The sequence below is a fragment of the Salvelinus namaycush genome, chromosome 22 (genome assembly GCF_016432855.1).
Source record: "Salvelinus namaycush isolate Seneca chromosome 22, SaNama_1.0, whole genome shotgun sequence".
In the NCBI taxonomy this organism is placed as follows: Eukaryota; Metazoa; Chordata; class Actinopteri; order Salmoniformes; family Salmonidae; genus Salvelinus; species Salvelinus namaycush.
In genome coordinates, this window is record NC_052328.1 from 2,677,409 (window position 1) to 2,699,862 (window position 22,454).

The window sequence follows — 22,454 nt, forward strand, 5'->3', positions numbered from 1 at the left end:
ACAGCGAGTAGCAGCAGTGTAAAAACAAAGATAAGATTGTTTCAGCAGTCTTATGACTTGGGGGTAGCAGCTGTTAAGGAGCCTTTTTGGACCTAGACTTGGCACTCTGGTACCGCTTGCCGGGCGGTAGCAGAGAAAACAGACTATGACTGGAGTATTTTTATAATGTCTGGTACCGTGTTTATAATGTCTGTTACCGTGTTTATAATGTCTGGTACCGTGTTTATAATGTCTGAGGCCCTGTTTATAATGTCAATTACCGTGTTTATAATGTGAATTACCGTGTTTATAATGTGAATTACCATGTTTATAATGTGAATTACCATGTTTATAATGTCTGAGACCCTGTTTATAATGTGAATTACCATGTTTATAATGTGAATTACCGTGTTTATAATGTCTGAGGCCTTGTTTATGTCAATTACCGTGTTTATAATGTCTGAGGCCCTGTTTATAATGTCAATTACCGTGTTTATAATGTGAATTACCGTGTTTATAATGTCTGAGACCTTGTTTATAATGTCAATTACCGTGTTTATAATGTCAATTACTGTGCTTTTAATGTCTGAGACCCTGTTTATAATGTCAATTACAGTGTTTATAATGTCTGAGACCCTGTTTATAATGTGAATTACCGTGTTTATAATGTGAATTACCGTGTTTATAATGTCTGTTACCGTGTTTATAATGTCTATTATCGTGTTTGTCATGTGAATTATCGTAATTTCACCACTAGAGGGGACGAGGGAACGCTAATCATTATGGAAGTGTATATCAGTATCATATTTTCTTGACTTTTTTCATGTATATATGCGCATAATCTCGGATAACCCAGGACTAAAATCTTGTGTAATTTGGTCAGATGATAGATTACCATTTATTTTCACGTCGTCTGGCCACATGAGATTATTGTGCGCATTATCTGGGACAAAATTCAAATGCAAAAAATCTGTTTTGTTGTATCCTGAGAACTTTGTTCTGAGTAATTTCCATCCAATCACCAAAGTGTTCTCTCTCAATTGTTACCATGGTTATGCTACCATCTTGCTTCTCCTATTTGTTTCTTATGGAGGCATTTCAATTTGGGCGTGTTCATATAGGCCCCTCCCCCTGAGTGTAAAGGGTTAAAACTATCATGTTGATGCTATGGATGATTATAATAGCTTAGTCTATGAATTGTGTAGTTACATTTCTCCATCCTCATCCCTCAGCTGGTCAGCAAAACAAAATGACCGCTTTGTTGCGGTGTCCGCTTTGATGTTGCTTGAATCCCAGATTGCTCCTTTAGTTAAAGTACAATATTTTTGTGGTATGAAAAGCTGTTTTCTGAGAAATAAGTCCACAGTCACAAAGGAAGTGTATGTAAGTCTACATGTTTTTAATCAATGATCAACATTTCACCATGAAAGTCATATTTTATGAAACACAGGAAATTGATAAGACTTTGGTCTTGTTTATTCAGCAACTTCTTTTCCCTGTAAGAAGAAATAACAGAATAGATCAGTATTAATAATGAACATGATAAATATATCATAACTTGGAAATAACAGAATGGATCAAGTATTTACGACTCTGTGCTCAGCTTGATTTTCGATTTTGAAGTACCAACTAAATTTGGATTATTTACCCTGTCCTGAAATGTGTTTCTCAGAGATCCTCAACATTTGAGTGATTGTAAAAGGTCAGTATTGACATCTGTGAAGAATGAATCATAGGTGGTGTTGATGTGGTCATGTTTGAACATCAGTCAGGTGTAGGTTTAGCAGCACTTCTGTACCTTTCCGCTGTCGCGGCTCTTGGATCTGAGCTTGTTGACCTGAGTCTCAGCGATGTCAGCACGCTCCTCGGCCTCCTCCAGCTCATTCTGAACCTTCCTGAACTTAGACATGTGCTGGTTGGATGCTTCCTCCTGGGTAAAGAAAAGAGAGGGAGAGCCTAACATCAGTATTGAACGTTTGAAGCTTCAGGTAGCAATTTAATATATATTTCTTACAGGAATTATGAGGGAGAAGGATGATACATTAGAGAAAGTGAGTGGTGGAACAGGGGATAAACTGGTGCTTCCAGGACCATGTGATCCAGGAGAGTCAGCATTACCACCAGACCAGCCCCCGGCACAAAGCTAAATAATATTCAACCCGCTCTACTTGAATTTGTTACACATAGGAAGAGGAGTCACTTTGCATACCTTTCTTCAGAAATGACTTGCACTATCAACTGAGTCAATGTTGACTGATGTGCAGTAGCAACACTCAACTAAACTGTCTAGACGTTTTGTAATGTCTACTAGGGAATGTAAGCTTTCAGAGGTTTTGACTAAGTCTGTGACTCACCGCTTCCTCAGCCTGCCTCTTGTAGGCCTTCACTTTCATCTGCAGCTTATCTACCAGGTCCTGAAGTCTGGCAACGTTCTTCTTATCCTCCTCAGTCTGTGGGAGAAGTTACAAGAATCAATAGTCCATAGTTTAACACACAAACCAGTGTGCTTCAATGTGTGAAGAATGCACTTTTTCTTACCTGGTAAGTGAGCTCCTTGACTCTGCGCTCATACTTGCGGACTCCCTTGACCGCGTCTACACCTCTTCTCTGCTCGGCCTCCACCTCAGACTCGAGCTCACGCACCTTTGTGGAAGAAATAAACGTAGGCATTTATGTGAGGTGGTGAAGTCAAACGTAAGAAATCTTTGTAAAACAGAGGAATGTTCTTCTACTGGTCAAGAAGTGTTGTCTACTCCTATGTACTTTTACGATTTTAATTAAAGAGGTCTATAATAAAACAACGACATTTCATGATGTAGGTGGGTGATTCAGAGAAAAAGCCATTACACAATGCTCCTGTGTATTTTTATATGATCAAATACATTTCCAGCAATCTGTCTTTCAATCCACACTGCTGTTAACTCACCCTGGACTCCAGTTTCTGGAGCTGCTTCTTGCCTCCCTTCATGGCCAGATTCTCAGCCTCGTCCAGGCGGTGCTGCAGGTCCTTGACTGTGACCTCCAGGTTCTTCTTCATCCTCTCCAGGTGAGAGCTGGTGTCCTGCTCCTTCTTCAGCTCCTCAGCCATCATGGCCGCCTGGAATGGTAGTTAGTTTCATTTATGCACCAACTGGCACCAATCATAATGTCCCTCTGAGATCATCTGACCTCCTTTTTGAGATCTCTGTTTAACCAGCCCAGCTTCCATTGGCCTTTGGGGACAAATCTAGTTGATGTAATTCAAGGACTCACGTCAGTGATGGCCTTCTTGGCCTTCTCCTCTGCGTTCCTGGCCTCCTGGACGATGTCGTCCACCTCTCCCTGCACCTGAACCAGGTCAGTCTCCAGCTTTTTCTTGGTGTTCGCAAGGCTGGTGTTCTGAAGGAGGAAACAAGGCCATTTGTTTGACTCTCAAGATAACTTACAAGTCACAAGGCTGAAATTATGAAAATATAAATATAAAACTACGAAAATATTAAAGGTTTATCAATATTAAGCACTGTTGAATTATATATGTGTGTGTAATCGGTATGCTTGGTTGAGTTTCATTAGAAATGGCCTTTGACCCGTACCTGGGAGTGCAGCAGTCCGACGCGCTCGCTGGCGTCGACCAGCTCAGTCTCAGCAACTTTGCGTCCTCTCTCTGTCTGCTCCAGAGCAACTCTCAGCTCCTCGATTTCAGCCACCATCAGACCGTTTCTGCGCTCCACCATGGCTGCCTGCTCCTTCATGTCCTCTGCGGCGCGGACGGCATCATCAAGGTGCAATTGGGCATCCTGGGGTTCACAAAAACATAGTATCATTAGACTTGTGGAAGTAGGGGCGATAGGATTGGTAATAAGGGGGAACGGGGGATAACTAGTCAGTTGTACAACTGAATGCCTTCAACTGAAATGTTTCTTCCGCATTTAACCCAACCCCTCTGAATCAGAGAGGTGCAGGAGTCATTTAACCCAACTCCTCTGAATCAGAGAGGTGCAGGAGTCATTTAACCCAACTCCTCTGAATCAGAGGTGCAGGAGTAATTTAACCCAACTCCTCTGAATCAGAGAGGTGCAGGAGTCATTTAACCCAACCCCTCTGAATCAGAGAGATGCAGGAGTCATTTAACCCAACCCCTCTGAATCAGAGAGATGCAGGAGTCATTTAACCCAACCCCTCTGACTCATAGAGATGCAGGAGTCATTTAACCCAACCCCTCTGAATCAGAGAGGTGCAGGAGTCATTTAACCCAACCCCTCTGAATCAGAGAGATGCAGGAGTCATTTAACCCAACCGCTCTGAATCAGAGAGATGCAGGAGTCATTTAACCCAACCCCTCTGAATCAGAGAGGTGCAGGAGTCATTTAACCCAACCCCTCTGAATCAGAGAGATGCAGGAGTCATTTAACCCAACCCCTCTGAATCAGAGAGGTGCAGGAGTCATTTAACCCAACCCCTCTGAATCAGAGAGATGCAGGAGTCATTTAACCCAACCCCTCTGAATCAGAGAGATGCAGGAGTCATTTAACCCAACCCCTCTGAATCAGAGAGATGCAGGAGTCATTTAACCCAACCGCTCTGAATCAGAGAGATGCAGGAGTCATTTAACCCAACCCCTCTGAATCAGAGAGGTGCAGGAGTCATTTAACCCAACCGCTCTGAATCAGAGAGATGCAGGAGTCATTTAACCCAACCCCTCTGAATCAGAGAGGTGCAGGAGTCATTTAACCCAACCCCTCTGAATCAGAGAGGTGCAGGAGTCATTTAACCCAACCGCTCTGAATCAGAGAGATGCAGGAGTCATTTAACCCAACCCCTCTGAATCAGAGAGGTGCAGGAGTCATTTAACCCAACCGCTCTGAATCAGAGAGATGCAGGAGTCATTTAACCCAACCCCTCTGAATCAGAGAGGTGCAGGAGTCATTTAACCCAACCGCTCTGAATCAGAGAGATGCAGGAGTCATTTAACCCAACCCCTCTGAATCAGAGAGGTGCAGGAGTCATTTAACCCAACCGCTCTGAATCAGAGAGATGCAGGAGTCATTTAACCCAACCCCTCTGAATCAGAGAGGTGCAGGAGTCATTTAACCCAACCCCTCTGACTCATAGAGATGCAGGAGTCATTTAACCCAACCCCTCTGACTCATAGAGATGCAGGAGTCATTTAACCCAACCCCTCTGAATCAGAGAGATGCAGGAGTCATTTAACCCAACCCCTCTGAATCAGAGAGATGCAGGAGTCATTTAACCCAACCCCTCTGAATCAGAGAGATGCAGGAGTCATTTAACCCAACCCCTCTGAATCAGAGAGATGCCGGGGGGCTGCCTTAATCGACATCCACGTCATCGGCGCCCAGTGAACAGTGTCTGCCCCATTAGTCCACTCCAATATCCCTACCTTCCTACAGTATATTAGTCCACTCTAATATCCCTACCTTCCTACAGTATATTAGTCCACTCCAATATCCCTACCTTCCTACAGTATATTAGTCCACTCTAATATCCCTACCTTCCTACAGTATATTAGTCCACTCCAATATCCCTACCTTCCTACAGTATATTAGTCCACTCTAATATCCCTACCTTCCTACAGTATATTAGTCCACTCCAATATCCCTACCTTCCTACAGTATATTAGTCCACTCTATTACATTCCTATGATCTATTATTTTCTACTGATTCACGAACACATCCCTCCCCATGTTCAGGTTTTTGAGCCTGATGTCCCAGTCCCTTTACCTTGAACTGTCCCTGGACGTTCCTCAGCTGTTTCTGGGCCTCAGCGGCCTGCCTGTTGGCGTGGCTCAGCTGAATCTCCATCTCGTTCAGGTCTCCCTCCATCTTCTTCTTCACCCTCAGGGCATCATTCCTGCTCCTGACCTCAGAGTCCAGGGTGCTCTGCATGGAGTCAACCACCCTCTGGCTGTTCCTCTTGATCTGCTCCATCTCCTCGTCCTTCTCAGCGATCTTCCTGTCCACCTCACCCTTGATCTGGTTCAGCTCCAGCTGCACACGCAGAATCTTGGATTCCTCGTGCTCCAGTGTGCCCTGGACGAAGAGAAGCAGTCAGAAGAAGCAACCCTTCACTAAGCTGGGAGATGTATTCATAACATGACTAACTGAGCTAGCCAATGTACATGACCATATATTTTGAGAAAACAAGTTATGTGCCCTGGACAAGGAGAAGCAGTCAGTCAAATTGTGCTCAGTACATTTGGACGTGTTTAACACAAATAATTACAAACTGAATATATGACTACAATAAACACCGATAAAGGGAGCATTGGACTGTCAAACAGCTGTAGTTTGTACCTCCGCCTCCTCCAGAGCGGTCTGGATCTCAGACTTCTCTGTCTCCACGGTCTTCTTGGCCTTCTCCAGCTCATGGATGCTCTTGCCAGTCTCTCCGATCTGCTCAGTCAGGTCAGAGATCTCCTCTGCACACAAACACAGGAGCTGTTTAGACTCAGGAGATATTCAGTAGATATCACCAATGCACTGAAGTTTATAATGAATTATAATAACAGATAATTCAATAACAGTACTTCATACTGTCTTGCTAATCTAATTTCCCACCACATCATTGGGTTGTTCAAAGGAATACCAATTTCAAGTTCCAAAAAATATATTTTAAACTTTACATGAACATTCTGAGATTGTTAAATAGTAATTTTTATATAATAATAATGATTACAGTTGATTCCATTTTCAAACACTGGTCAAACATCGGACGAAAATAACTGCTGTCAAATGCTCACGTTGCAGGTTCTTGTTCTCTCTCTTCAGAGTCTCCAGATGATCCAGAGCCTCCTCGTACGAGTTCTTCATCTTGAAGAGTTCAGTGCTCATAGAGCGAGCCTCCTTCTGAGCTCCTTCCAGCTCAGCCTGACCCTCCTCATACTTCTGCTTCCACTCTGCCAGAACCTGGGGAAATGCACGGGATTTTCATTACAACTCATTGATGGAGAGTTTTGAATCAGAAATATGCTACAATTATACTACATCTGATCAAATGGCAGACAGGAAACATCACCCTAGAGTGAGGTTTATAAATGTTCACCTTGTCAAAGTTCCTCTGCTTCTTGTCAAGGTTGGCGGCCATGGCGTTGGCTCTCTCAACGTCAATCATGAGGTCCTCCACCTCTCCCTGCAGTCTCTGCTTGGTCTTCTCCAGGGAGGCGCACTTTGAGTTGGTCGCCTCAATGGTCTCCTCAGCCTCCTGCAGACGCTGGGCCAGCTTCTTCCTGTTGAACAACAGCGGGTGGTGTTATGGTGAGTCATTTGTTGTGAAAGAAGTGTTGCACTACATATTGAAGTAACATTTTCTCAGATCCCCCTACCACCCTCACCATCCACACCGTTTATTTGAGTTTTTGCTATTGTGTGCAACTCACTTGGCCTCCTCCAGCTCCTCTGTGCGTTGGATGGCATCAGTTTCATACTTAGTCCTCCACTGAGCCACCTCACTGTTGGCCTTGGACATGCCGCGCTGCAGCTCTGCCTTGGCCTCCTGCTCCTCCTCAAACTGCTCTCTCAGGAGATCACAGTCATGGCGGGCAGACTGGACACCATGGGCCAGTGCGTTTTTAGCCTTTGAGAGAGAGAGAAAGAAAGACAAAGAGAGATTAGAGTAAAACAAATTATATTAGAAGTCTCTGAGGGTGGCGTAGAAACAGTCTATGTGTAGATAAAGCTTTAAACTGTGGTGGGTGGTTTCCATTTTGGGTGCCTTACCTTGACCTCCTCCTCAATCTGTCTCTTCAGCTCCTCCACCTGCTGGGTGAAGGCCTGTTTGCCTCTGGTCAGCTGAGACACCAGGGCTTCCTTCTCCTCCAGCTGGCGGCCAAACTCACCTGCAGGAATAGAGAGACATCTTGTTATTGGGACTCTGTTCTCTAAGTTTAAAATTGTATTTTGAGGTATCATAGGGCAGAAACTATGTAGACTGAATTTACAGCCCTCAACATGTTATTGTGTACTACTGAGGTGAACTATATTGGTTTGTTGTTCATTGTTGAAGGTACCATTTTCTGTCAGGAGTCTGGCCCTCTGTCCGCTGATGTCGTTGACCTGGCGAGCATTCTCATCATTCTTAGTCTTGAGCTCACTCAGCTGGTCCTCAAGAGTACGGCACATCTTCTCCAGATTGCCCTGTTAGTGAAACATATGGGACTGTCAACTTCAGTTTATTGAATGGTAATTTAGCTGACCCTCCTCAACACTGCTTGACCAAAACATCACTACTCACCTTAGCCTTGGCGACAGCCTCCATGTTGCTGGAGAGGTCATCAATCTCCATCTTGTACTCGCTCTTCTCCTTCTCCAGCTTCTGCTTGACGCGTTGCAGGTTGTCGATCTGCTCCCCGAGCTCAGCCACACTGTCGGCCTGCTTCTTGCGCAGAGCGGCGGCTGTGGCCTCATGCTGCAGGGTGGACTCTTCAAGATCACGACGCAGCTTCTGGAACTCAGCCTCGCGCTTCTTGTTCATCTCAATCTGAGCAGCAGTGGCGCCTCCGGCCTCCTCCAGTCTCTCGCTGATCTCCTCAAGTTCCCTGGAGAGATCGGCCCTCTGCTTCTCAACCTTGGCCCTGGCAGCACGCTCAGCCTCAATTTCCTCCTCCAGCTCCTCAATACGGGCCTAAAACAGGGGGTAGGAGCAGGGGGATGAACACTACAATACAGTTGAAACAATTGAACCTCACTACATAATAATAGTATGTATTGTATATTTAGTATAAATGTGTTTATACATAGCCAGTTACACTAACATATTTACTATATTCATTAGACAGTGTCCCATTAGACAGTGTCCCATTAGACAGTGTCCCATGCAGGATCCAAACTAACAACGGTAAGAAGCAACATCTTTACATAGAAAGAAGCACTATCTTCCATCTTACTGAGCCATCAGAATCCACCAGGAAGAAGCACCATCTTCCATCTTACTGAGCCATCAGAATCCACCAGGAAGAAGCACCATCTTCCATCTTACTGAGCCATCAGAATCCACCAGGGAGAAGCACCATCTTCCATCTTATTGAGCCATCAGAATCCTCCAGGAAGAAGCACCATCTTCCATCTTACTGAGCCATCAGAATCCACCAGGGAGAAGCACCATCTTCCATCTTACTGAGCCATCAGAATCCACCAGGAAGAAGCACCATCTTCCATCTTACTGAGCCATCAGAATCCACCAGGAAGAAGCACCATCTTCCATCTTATTGAGCCATCAGAAGCCACCAGGAAGAAGCACCATCTTCCATCTTACTGAGCCATCAGAAGCCACCAGGAAGAAGCACCATCCTCCATCTTACTGAGCCATCAGAATCCACCAGGAAGAAGCACCATCTTCCATCTTACTGAGCCATCAGAATTCACCAGGAAGAACGTGTGCTACCAGAATAAATGTGTCAGTTATTTTCCTGTACTGGAGCTGAGATCCTGTACTGTACCTGGAGTTCCTTGATCTTCTTCTGCAGCTGAGCTCCCAGAGACTGCTCATCCTCTATCTTGCTGAGGAGCTGGCTGGTCTCAAACTCCTTCCTAACAAACACAAACACGTTGATTGCAAAGTTAGACAGTATAAAGGGAGCATATTTTACCATTCACCATTCATCTAATTCATAATTACAAGAATGAACCAAGAAGAACCACAATGTTGATTAAGATGGCAGGGAATACTGTAATAATTTATTTGTGTTTACTTCTTGATTTTCTCATCAGACTGCTGCTTGTCATTCTCCAGGTCCATTATGGACTCCTGGGCCAGTTTCAGATCTCCCTCCAGCTTTCTCTTGGATCTCTCAAGGTCCATACGGAGCTTCTTCTCTTGCTCCAGAGAACCCTCAAGCTACAAGATATAAACAGACATGTGTTGGTCAAATCTAAACAACTGAAGACAATAACATCTTACACACTATCATGTCCATAATGTAAAACTCCACTCACGTCGTCCACTTGCTGTTCCAGCTTGGTCTTGGCCTTGGTCAGAGTGTTGACTTTGTCCTCCTCTGCCTGCAGGTCGTCCAGTGTCTGCTGGTGGGCCTCTTGGAGGGCTTTCTTCTCCTTGGTCAGCTTGGCAACACTCTCATCCATAGACGCCATCTCCTCTGTCAGGTTTTTAACCTGAAAACAGCCACAACAAAATTAGTCTTTGGTCACTTCACCATAAATGGGAGAATTAGTTACATTTATAATAGAAATGTGTCAACAAGTACAGTACTATAGATTCAACACTAGATGGCACTGTACTCCATGCCAGTGTACTGAATGGAAATCATAAACGAGTTGGTAGCAGAACATGCAATGAATGTGGGGAGAACACCACAACTGAAATTCCACTATTTTGTGTCTTAATTTTTACTGTACCCACAAAAAGACTTGAATTACATTTCTGTTTTGAGTTGATTATTCTTTGGATTATTGTTTGGTTAGACTGTCTACGAGACCTTGTTTTCGGTGGCGTGCTTCTCCTTCTCCACTTTGGCCAAGGTGAGCTCCAGGTCATCAATGTCCTTCTTCAGCTCAGAGCACTCATCCTCCAGCTTCCTCTTCTTGGCAGTCAACTCAGCATTCATCTCCTCCTCATCCTCCAGCCTCTCAGTCGTCTCTTTGAGTTTGGCCTCCAGCTGGATCTTGCTCTTGATGAGCCCCTCACACCTTTCCTCAGCATCGTTCAGATTCTCTGAATCCTGGTTTCAGAACAGGAGAAAAAACCTGTGTTCTCACTTTGTGTATCAAAATATAGACTTGATTTAGTCAAATAAGTCAGAGCAAATCAATTTAAATGCATGACATATATAAATATATATCACAGGCCAAAAAGATCATCAAGGACTTTAACCGCCTGTTCACCCCGCTATCATCCAGAAGGCTGGGTCAGTACAGGTGTGTCAAAGCTGGGACCGAGAGACTGAAAAATAGCTTCTATCTGAAGGCCATCAGACTGTTAAATAGCCATCACTAGCCGGTTACTACCCGGTTACTCAACCCTGCACTTTAGAGGCTGCTGCCCTATGTACATAGACATGGAACACTGTTTTACCCACTTCATATGTATATACTGTATTCTAGTCAGGGCCATCCTATTCAAGTATTGTTCATACGTGCTGATGTGTGTGCGATCGTGTCTGTGTACTTGTGTGTCTAAATGTGCTCTGATGAGGGTTGTTGCTCACTCACAGATGCGACTTGAAGCGCCAGGTCACTCCTCTCCTGCACCATGGCCACCATCTTCTCCTCCAACTCCTTCTTCTTGGCCAGAGCCTTGGCCAGGTCTGTCGTCATCTTCTCATAGTTCTCCTTCATGTTGGCCAGCTCCTTCTCAGTCTCAGCGCTCTGCAGCAGGGGCTTGATCTTGAAGTACAACTTCATCCATGGCCAGGTTTTCACATTCATGAATGAACGGATGTTGTACTGGATGGTGAAGACGGAATCTCTGGTCCACAGAAAGGATAGAGTGACATGCTGAGTGACATGGTGAGTGACATGGTGAGTGACATGGTGAGTGACATGGTGAGTGACACGTTGAGTGACACGGTGAGTGTCACTCAACTTTTTTTTAATACAACTGCAAACTTCAAGGAGTGGCATTTCTAGTATTCCTTAACAGTAAAAAAAAAACATCACTGGATGACGTATTTAAAGCTACATTCTGCGATTCGAAGAATAACAAAACGGGGACCCCACCACTTTTTGCATACAGCTGAGGAATGGGGCTAGGGAAATATAATCCCTCTTAAATGTATAGACAGCGCTCTAGATGAAAGGACTGACAGGTGATGTTAAGATCATGAGGCATTTCTTATTATTCCAGAATGAATGGGTAAATATCACTTAGTTAAATAACAATTGAACAGCTTGCTAAATACCAAACTGCTACTTTAATAGAATGTTATAACATGTACCTTCTCATCCTGAACAACTCACAGCATATTCACTATGTAATCACTATACATTACATACAGGTGGTTGACAGAACAGTTTGCCAAGATGTCTACTCTTCCTCACCTCCTCTCCATCATCTTGGTGAACTCTCTCCTCATGAGGAATCCACGGCTGAGAGCCTGGACCATGCCGACCAGAGAGGCCAGCTTCTCATCTCTCATCTCCTCCAGGACACCCAGCAGACCGGCTTTGAAGAACACCTGACACAGGTTGACGTGGTCAATTATGGAACCACAGTCAGGTGGTAACAGACAGAAAGGGGTGAATCAAAAGAGAGGAACAAAACCACTAGATTGATTTGAACATCATAAACATTGTAATCCTTACAAACAAACCATGGCATAGGTTGTTTATGAGCTGTAAATTATTGTATAGCTGTAGATTAATAATGTACACTGATATAGATAACTGCAGACATACCATTCTGACATAATGCACAAAATAATTAATTGAGTATAATATTTTATTTTACATTTTTAAGAAATAATAACAAGATTTGTAGATCAACTGGAGAGACATTGAATGGTTAGAGTTTAAATGATCATTGAAGTTGTGTTTTAGTTGGCATCTCTTGCTGGGGGTATTTGACTGACCTTGGTGTGTCCAAACTTATAGTCCTCGTGATTCACATCAATGGACCCAAGCAGCTTCTCAGAAGCCTTCTTGTTGTCCATGAACTGGCCCTCGGGGATGACGCTGGCATTCAGTACTTTGTACCTGAATCAGGAGAAATGTTTAACATATGTCAAGTTGTAATCGGTTTGGTTAAGCCTATTCTGATGCTGGGAAAAAACTTGGAGCAAATATTTATGTGTGTGTGTGTGTGTGTGTGTGTGTGTGTGTGTGTGTGTGTGTGTGTGTGTGTGTGTGTGTGTGTGTGTGTGTGTGTGTGTGTGTGTGTGTGTGTGTGTACCTCTGCTTGAAGTCAGCATAGATGATTCTGCTGGGGAAGCCCTTCCTGCAGATCCTGATCCCCTCCAGAACACCATTACACCTGAGCTGGTGGATAACCAGGAAGTTCTCCATCAAACCTGCAAACACAAACCAAGTCTCTTTAAATACTCATAAACAGGTTAAAGATTGGTTCGTTAAGGTTACTAATATTGTATTGATAAGATGTCATATTTAACTCAATGTTTATTGTACCTGGAGTCTTTGACTCGTTGGGGATCAGGCAGCGTACAAAGTGAGGATGAGTGCTCCTCAAGTTGGTCATCAGCTTATGTAAGTTCTCCTGTAAGAGGGTTACAAACCATGTTCTCAGAAATCATTTCTGATAATCACTACACCTTTTGAAGGACTGAATATCCCCATTTTAAAAGCTCACCCTGAACTGGGAGGACACAGTCTGCATGGAACCACCCTTCTTCTTGCCTCCTTTCTTGGTTGTATCTGTTGTAATGGAGAAAAGTTCAATATAAATGAGAGAATCTCAGGTTAACTTAACACAGATCTTAATGCAAATGCTGCCAATGAGATTGTGTAAAATAACACCTATTGTATGAGTAAATTAACCCAGTAAATCACCCAGAGAAATCGTGATACATTTAAAGCAGCAATCAGCAGTTGAAACAATAACAAAGCATGCTCCCTGCCCCTGTTTCAATAAAAACATGAGAGACGGGGCTGGAGAAATGTAACCACTCAAATATATAGACAGAGCCATGTATTAAAGGACTGACCATCTTGTTTCCCTTTACTTTGTTTACAAACATTGGAGTAAAACAAGATCAAATTTGGGTTCTGATGGGGTACAACGGTTGAACTAAACTGATGTTCTTCAAGAATGAATGGTACATATCTTAAAAGTCCACAAATGGATGTAGCAACTGCAGATTGACCCTTTAAAGAAAATGGGACTGAGTTGTAACTATTTCTTCATTAAATCTTTTGATGTGCTGCTAGTCTTACCCTCAGGTGGGGCAGCGACGTACAGGGTCGCCATCAGTTTGACTGAGGATTTCCCGTACAGCTGAAGAACAGAGTCGTTCAGGGGGTCCTTGTTCTTCTCCAGCCAGCCAGTGATGTTGTAGTCCACAGTGCCGGCGTAGTGAACCAGGGAGAAGTGGGCCTCTGCCTTGCCTTTGGCTGGCTTGGGCTTCTCAAACGCCTTGGTTTTGCCAAGATGCTGGGCGTACAGCTTGTCCTTGAAGGTAGTGTCTGAAGACTTGGGGAACATGCACTCCTCTTCAAGGATGGAGAAGATGCCCAATGGCTTTATGAAAAGAGATGTACATCAAATTAGTGATATTTACATTTAGGATCACATTTATTCTTTCAGCAAACATGCTATTATCAGAGTATCTTCATTTAGGGGCCCATAATAGAAAACATTTTGAGTTCTCAACAGTCAGATACGTTGTACCATGTGATAATATCTCACACATCACTCCATTTGAGCTTTGCTGTTGAGGTCCATTATAATCTTGACAGACAGTTTACCTTCTCAATAAGCTCAATGCAGGCAGCCAAGTCCATGCCGAAGTCAATGAAGGCCCAGACGATTCCCTCCTTCTTGTACTCCTCTTGTTCCAGGACGAACATGGTGTGGTTGAAAAACTGTTGCAGTTTCTCATTGGTGAAGTTGATGCACAGCTGCTCCATGCTGTTGTACTGTTGATGGAATTTCAGAAGGGATCATTTCATCATCATACAAGGCTGTAATCCCTCTCAATCACAACTCATTGTCTTGTTCTGGTCTCAGACTCACATCAAAGATCTCAAACCCAGCAATGTCGAGCACACCGATATAGAACTGTCTTGGATTCTTGGTGTCCAACATCTCGTTGATACGGATGACCATCCACAAGAACATCCTCTCGTAGATGGACTTGGCCAGAGCCGAGACTGAGTTATTAACCTGCAATGATAATACCTCTAATGAATACATGAGATGTTGACCATGTCTAGTGATGAGGTGAAAAGAGCTTTGGGGAAAACAACATCACTCTTCAAAACAAGCAATGCACTCATCACCAAAAGATGTATGGTGCTCAGAAGATGGTAGAAGCCGTGTTTGGCCGCCTTACCTGAGGCACAGTCTGTCCCTTGGTCACATACTCATTGCCGACCTTCACTCTGGGGTAGCACAGAGCCTTCAGCATCTCAGCTGAGTTCAGGCCCACCAGGTAGGCGATTTTATCAGCCACTGGAGAGAGAACCAACATCAACAGACTCAGAAACACAAGATCACTTGTTTCTGATGTCACACTGACAAAAGGTTTCGGACAAGTTGTTTTGGGGGCTACGTTTTGATATGAACCCACATCCATCAGTTTAAAGCATTTCTGGAGGTTGGAATTTGGTCTCCATAAATTATCTCCTGCCGGACTTTGATGAGGCTCTGTCTGTCTTACGTGGCGTATATCTATGAGTGGGACTGGGAATGGGACTAATGTCTACATGTTGTATATCTATGATTGGGACTGGGAATGGGACTAATGTCTACATATTGTATATCTATGATTGGGACTGGGAATGGGACTAATGTTTACATATTGTATATCTATTAGTGGGACTGGGAATGGGACTAATGTCTACATATTGTATATCTATGAGTGGGACTGGGAATGGGACAAATGATTACATATTGTATATCTATGATTGGGACTGGGAATGGGACTAATGTTTACATATTGTATATCTATTAGTGGGACTGGGAATGGGACTAATGATTACATATTGTATATCTATGATTGGGACTGGGAATGGGACTAATGTTTACATATTCTATATCTATGATTGGGACTGGGAATGGGACTAATGTTTACATATTGTATATCTATTAGTGGGACTGGGAATGGGACTAATGTTTACATATTGTATATCTATTAGTGGGACTGGGAATGGGACTAATGATTACATATTGTATATCTATGAGTGGGACAGGGATTGAGACTAATGATTACATATTGTATATCTATGATTGGGACTGGGAATGGGACTAATGATTACATATTGTATATCTATGAGTGGGACTGGGAATGGGACTAATGATTACATATTGTATATCTATGATTGGGACTGGGAATGGGACTAATGTTTACATATTCTATATCTATGATTGGGACTGGGAATGGGACTAATGTTTACATATTGTATATCTATTAGTGGGACTGGGAATGGGACTAATGTTTACATATTGTATATCTATTAGTGGGACTGGGAATGGGACTAATGATTACATATTGTATATCTATGAGTGGGACAGGGATTGAGACTAATGATTACATATTGTATATCTATGAGTGGGACTGGGAATGTGACTAATGATTACATATTGTATATCTATGATTGGGACTGGGAATGGGACTAATGTTTACATATTGTATATCTATTAGTGGGACTGGGAATGGGACTAATGTCTACATATTGTATATCTATGAGTGGGACTGGGAATGGGACAAATGATTACATATTGTATATCTATGATTGGGACTGGGAATGGGACTAATGTTTACATATTGTATATATATTAGTGGGACTGGGAATGGGACTAATGATTACATATTGTATATCTATGATTGGGACTGGGAATGGGACTAATGTTTACATATTCTATATCTATGATTGGGACTGGGAATGGGACTAATGTTTACATATTGTATATCTATTAGTGGGACTGGGAATGGGACTAATGTTTACATATTGTATATCTATTAGTGGGACTGGGAATGGGACTAATGATTACATATTGTATATCTATGAGTGGGACAGGGATTGAGACTAATGATTACATATTGTATATCTATGATTGGGACTGGGAATGGGACTAATGATTACATATTGTATATCTATGAGTGGGACTGGGAATGGGACTAATGATTACATATTGTATATCTATGAGTGGGACTGGGAATGGGACTAATGATTACATATTGTATATCTATGAGTGGGACTGGGAATGGGACTAATGTTTACATATTGTATGAGTGGACTCACCCTCTGTGCCGTCTGGCTCGGCCTGCTCCTCACGCTGCTTCTGCTTGAATTTCAAGTTGCCATGGTGCAGTACAGCTCCTGTCAGCTTGTAGATGTTCATCTTTTCATCATTACTGAAGCCCAGGACTGTAATGGCATCCTGGCATTAGACAGGAAGTACAACAGTGATGAACTGAACGGTAGTTATCTCACATACAGTACACTACAGTTCTGTTCTGTCAGCAGAACAAATGGGATGGATCCAATTGACTGGCTTCTCAGATCCACGTGATTACACTTGGCCAACACTGGTTGATGACAGCACAAAATGAATTTTAGACTAGAGATTGACACGGGAACAGGACTCCCGCGGGTTTTTGCGGGTCCTGCGGGATTCTGTCAGGAATGGTAGTGGAGGTCTAGAATCAAGTTCGGACAGGGTCAACAGTCCACAGGAGCTGGCTGAACATGTATAGTTATAAAACATCGTTTTTTGGGGATGGAAATATGTCATGTGTAGAGCATTTCATGAAAATAAACTTTAAAAAAAAACGAAATACTGTACATTGTAATTTCCCCCTCCCCTTCTGTCGGTTCACCCTCGCCGCTCACTCCAGTTGTAGCCGGTCACAACGCTACCTCAGATGCCAGTTTACGTTAGTAGGCTAAATGAAGAAGCCTTCAGTAGAGGAATTGCAACATCTTGTTGCCGCCAAGGACCCATCACTAACAATATTAACATTAGAGCCAAGGAAAGAGAGATGTTTTAGTTCAATTTGATGGGCTTGTCTCTGACAATGACGGAACCTAGTACATGGCTTGTAAAAAAAAAAATGCTGCGGTGTAATGAAATACGCTAACGTTACCAACAAGAAAGCGGGACAAATAGCTGCTCTACTCCCAACAACTTTATCGTCAAGCCTGATTGTTCGTGTATTTAACTAAACCCGTAACGTATGAGGTGAAGAGTGAAATAAAAAGGTATTGACTTATGCAGTAATGCCCGCTCAGGTTTATTTTTTATGTCCATGTTGTAAATGTTATTGTGTTGTAAATGTTCATATGCGGCAGTGCTCAGCTGTAGGTTACTGTGGTCTGTCCTCATCCTCCAGCTTTAATTCATTTAGATTTAGGTAGTTTAGAATATGTTCTTATCCAGGGCGATTTAGGCCTACAGTCAGTGCATTTAACTAAGATTAGGTAAGACAACCACATATCACAGTCGCGTATTGCATTACTGAAATGATTTAGCATACTTCCTAAACAAACACAATAGCCTACATACTGTATTTCTGTGCGCAAAAAATGAGCACTGGACGGAGCAAGAGTGATTTTTTTTTATCCGGAAGAGACAGGAAAGTTCAAGGGTTGTAGAACTGTTGCTGGATTAGGGCAGTACAGGAAAAAACATTGACAGGACAAGATGGGAAAGGAATGAATTTTCACTCCCGTGTCAACCTCTATTTTACACAGCTCCACAGGGACTTAGTGACACTCTCTTGTGGATGTCTTACATGTACAGTATGGGCCTCAAGGTGAAGTGTGAAGGCATGAAGAGTTCTTTGAGGCACATGCCTAACTAACAATAAGGCAAAACAAAATACATGAAAATTCCCAGCTGCCACCAAGTTGGAATTGCACAGTGCATTCAGTGTGTACGGTGGTCCTACCCATTCCATATCTAGAATATGATGAACCCTTTGTTTGACTCACGTCTGTGGCATCCAGCTCTTCCTTGTCGTTGATGCTGGCCACAGTGATCTGGCCCTGGCTGCACATGGGGAAGTCGTAGGGGTTGGTGGTGATGAGCGCCATTTCTATGGACAACAGAGAATGTCTTGTCAGTTAAATCTCTTAGATTTCTGCTGTTCTACCTTTACAGTTTCTCTCTCTCTCCTTTACTCAGTCGATGGACTCAAGTATTTTATATCACGGTTAGGGTTTCAAAGCTATCGGCGGTAATTTACCAAAGTTACCGTAATCTTCAGTAATTTTGGCAATTAACAGAAAATCTATGGCAACATATCGTAACTTTGGTAATTCATTTTTTAATAACTTTTAAAAAATGTATTCATTTTATATTACAATTCTTCAAAATATTTACTTTTGTTTAACAACTGCCCCCAGCTTGATGCCTAAACATTGACAACAAACACATATAATAAAACCGAATGTGTAAAATAATAAAATAAATGATATTTCATGCTGAAACCCTTATTAAACACCAATGGTATTCATTAAGTTGATGGTTCATATCTAGGATAATGTTTTACAGCTTCGTCATTCTATTTTAAATCATAGTATTAGGTTACTTAATATATTGGACATGTGATAATGCCACACAGAGGGTCAGAGATAATTACAGACCTCCGGGATCATCTGAAATACCCCAAAGGGCCACTGGATGTCGTATGATAGATTACATCAAATCCTTGAAAGATACATTCACAATACTTATCAGAGTGCATTACTTGATACATCTTCCCCAAAGACCTGACTCATATCTAGATGCCTTGTTACGTTGGATGTACTCATTGTAATAGTATTAATAGTGTGGACAATGAATTCCACAGATGGGGGTGGGAATAATTTATCCTGTAACTCTACTTTGCCTTACCAACAACCTCAGGTTTGTGATTGGTCATCATCTGGAAGAAGATGTGGTAGCCTCTCTCATCGGGAAGCTGGAAGGACACTCTGGACTTCTCTAGCAGGTCTGAGAGAGAAAGAGAGAGAGATTGACACAAAGAGAAAGAGAGAGAGAGAGAGAGAGAGAGAGAGAGAGAGAGAGAGAGAGAGAGAGAGAGAGAGAGAGAGAGAGAGAGAGAGGGAACATTAGATAAAGATTATCTCCCCAAAAAATCTGTGTGAATTTAGTAAAGAATTGAGAAAAAATCAAAATCAACTCACAGGTCTCAATGTCAGCTTTAGCCAGTTTGCTACCTTGGAAGTGAATCCTGATGAATTTACCCTAAAGTAGAGCATGGGGGTTAGAAAGAGGATAACTAAATACATCTAACATTTTACTTTGATAGACTCCTTTAAATGTTACAATTTGTCGAACATCTATTGATATAACAAATGGGAAATACTGAAATACATTTGTCCAATATTAGATCACTTTCACAGTATGCCCTTCATACTTACAAAGCGAGACGAGTTGTCGTTCCTCACTGTCTTGGCATTACCGTAAGACTCCAGCAGAGGGTTAGCAGCAATGATCTGATCCTCAAGAGACCCCTGATTGAGACAAACACAAGTTGCTCAGAAACTGGTAAAGTAGTAAAGTTAGTTATTCTCGATTGCTTGAACACAGCCCACCAAACTGAAATGTGCTAGAAAGGTACAACCTACCTGCATTTTGCCTGGCTCTGCTTCCTTCTTGGCACCAGACACTGCAATGGTGGCAAAGTACTGGATGACACGCTTGGTGTTGACAGTCTTTCCTGCACCGGATTCTCCACTGGTTATTAATATGACAGAGAAACAGGGGTTTTAGTAACATGTTTGAATGTCACATTGACTTACACTAAGAAATAGCATTGAAAAATACACTGTTTTCCTACATAAATTAACAAGTATCCCCACTCATCGACTCATTTCTATGCATAGCCTAATCCATTCATAATGTCATGTATTTTCATCACACCCAAGTGTCCCAAAATATTGCAGTAGAAACCCTTTCTCAAATGAGATTTTAGTAAACAACTTACGTAATCAGTACGGACTGGTTCTCCTGGTCTGTAACAAAACAACATATTGATTATCATACTCAAGCAACATTATGGGGACATTATTGAATTCTTAGCATCATCATGGATTTCATTTTGGAACATTTTCCATTCAAGGCCAGTGAAATCAGATATTACCAGTAAACTGTTCTAACGTAGACTAGAAAATAGCAGATACCTCTCTAAAGCACATTTTAACTTCCATCCATCCATCCATCCATCCATCCATCCATCCATCCATCCATCCATCCATCCATCCATCCATCCATCCATCCATCCATCCATCCATCCATCCATCCATCCATCCATCCATCCATCCATCCATCCTTCCATCCATCCATCCATTAGAGCTCATACCGATCTGCATGAACTGAAAGGCGTTGTCAGAGACGGAGAAGATATGGGGTGGAGCCTCCATCCTCTTCTTCCCTCTGTAGGCGTTAACAACCTCCATGTCGTACACAGGAAGCCACTTGTAGGGGTTCACCGTGGCACAGAACAGCCCAGAGTAGGTCTGGATGAAAGAGATTAAATTAGGGGATTAGAAAAATCAGCTTGACGTTTACCTGGATTTATGTGAGGATGTGGGTGTACTATGGTATAGTAATGTAAGTCTACTGTATTGGTATGTTTTGGTGTCTACCATTACTTTATGTGTAGTACTGTATGAGTGTGTATGTTTATACAGGTATCTTACATAGATCATCCATGCTGCGTAACGCTCTTTGAGGTTATACAACACAGAGGCTTCATTCAGGTAGGTCATCATGGCCATGTCCTCAATCTTGTCGTACTTAGGGGGGTTCATCTCATAGACATCTGCTTCTTTGAACTCTTTTCCTTCCTGAAACAGTCAGACATCTAGATTATACACAGATCAAACTGGCCAGGACTGAATGCTTTAAAAAACAAATCTTAAAATAAAACTGCATCCCCCCCATCTAATCCAACTACTTTGTTATCAACCACTGACGACTACATGGTGATACTTAACTAGTCAATATAGAAAATTCTATTTAATTAGCAGGGATAAAAAGGACGTGTTTGAAGGTTATATTCTGCTTACAAAAAAACAAAGAAATGCTTATTAATCAATCTTTTTTTACTTATTTAATTTGGCATGATAAAAAATGAAAAAAGTGTGTCTGCACAATCTTCAATTCTTTTCAAATCAGGCTTACCTCTTTAGTGCCGTTAGGATTCGTGACTGTTACAGTACACTTTCCATTGGCCCTGGCAGTGACCAAACCCTTAAGGTAAAGCTCCTTGGTGTCTGCGACATAGCAGGCGTTCTTTGAATCAAAGGGTGCGGTTTGTGCCTCCATCCTCTCCTTCTCAGGCTTACGGAGGTATATGGCAGCCTTGCCGTAGATCTGCATCTCTGCGTCCGTACTCATGGTGACGGATCACTAGGAAAGAGACAAAACAAGAAACATGATTGACTCTGTGGTGCTTCCTCCACAGTCAACAGAGTTGTGAGTGGCATCTCTCACAGAACATTTGTCACTTTTCTTATGAAGACTCAAACTATGTCTCACCTTATTTTTTCCCTCCTACAGATGAATTTGTACTTCTTGGAGAACCCTGGGAAACATTAGGTTGTTGTGAATACGCACAAGTCTAAAGCCCTGTCATTTAGCCCCCGAAGAGGTAGAAAACATTTAGAATGGTATAATTCAACACAATCATTACAGCCTTGTCCAATTCAGCTACAGGTGCAACTGGTAACTTTCATTTTCCTGGTGACAACTCACTTAACTACACATTCTGACAAGAATTCAAATAAATACCTCTGAAAACCCAGTTATATTATGAACCAACCCCTCAATTTACAAACAGCAGGAGCACCACTTTTGACCGTAAATGAAAGTTACAGATTTGAATACAAAACACATT

The 22,454-nt window shown here is 42.5% G+C and overlaps 1 protein-coding gene across 1 annotated transcript; it reads right to left on the bottom strand.

Annotated features, from left to right (window-relative positions):
* Nucleotides 1-1,356: 1,356 nt before the first annotated feature.
* LOC120017465 (myosin heavy chain, fast skeletal muscle-like) lies at nucleotides 1,357-21,955 on the bottom strand. Its single transcript, XM_038960221.1, has 39 exons — nucleotides 21,751-21,955; nucleotides 21,256-21,398; nucleotides 20,916-21,072; nucleotides 20,541-20,568; nucleotides 20,182-20,290; nucleotides 19,975-20,067; nucleotides 19,738-19,798; nucleotides 19,445-19,543; nucleotides 18,541-18,644; nucleotides 16,849-16,987; nucleotides 14,937-15,055; nucleotides 14,618-14,767; nucleotides 14,350-14,520; nucleotides 13,810-14,122; nucleotides 13,235-13,299; nucleotides 13,054-13,141; nucleotides 12,821-12,938; nucleotides 12,501-12,624; nucleotides 11,971-12,107; nucleotides 11,143-11,398; nucleotides 10,410-10,652; nucleotides 9,910-10,086; nucleotides 9,666-9,811; nucleotides 9,414-9,504; nucleotides 8,210-8,599; nucleotides 7,986-8,112; nucleotides 7,696-7,814; nucleotides 7,356-7,552; nucleotides 7,022-7,205; nucleotides 6,720-6,885; nucleotides 6,274-6,398; nucleotides 5,701-6,009; nucleotides 3,552-3,755; nucleotides 3,232-3,357; nucleotides 2,906-3,076; nucleotides 2,518-2,622; nucleotides 2,334-2,429; nucleotides 1,778-1,909; nucleotides 1,357-1,475 (listed from the first exon to the last, which is right to left on the bottom strand). The coding sequence occupies exons 1-39, from the start codon at nucleotides 21,953-21,955 to the stop codon at nucleotides 1,455-1,457; spliced, it is 5,808 nt and encodes a 1,935-aa protein (XP_038816149.1). The 3' UTR covers nucleotides 1,357-1,454.
* Between the last annotated feature and the right edge of the window lie 499 nt (nucleotides 21,956-22,454).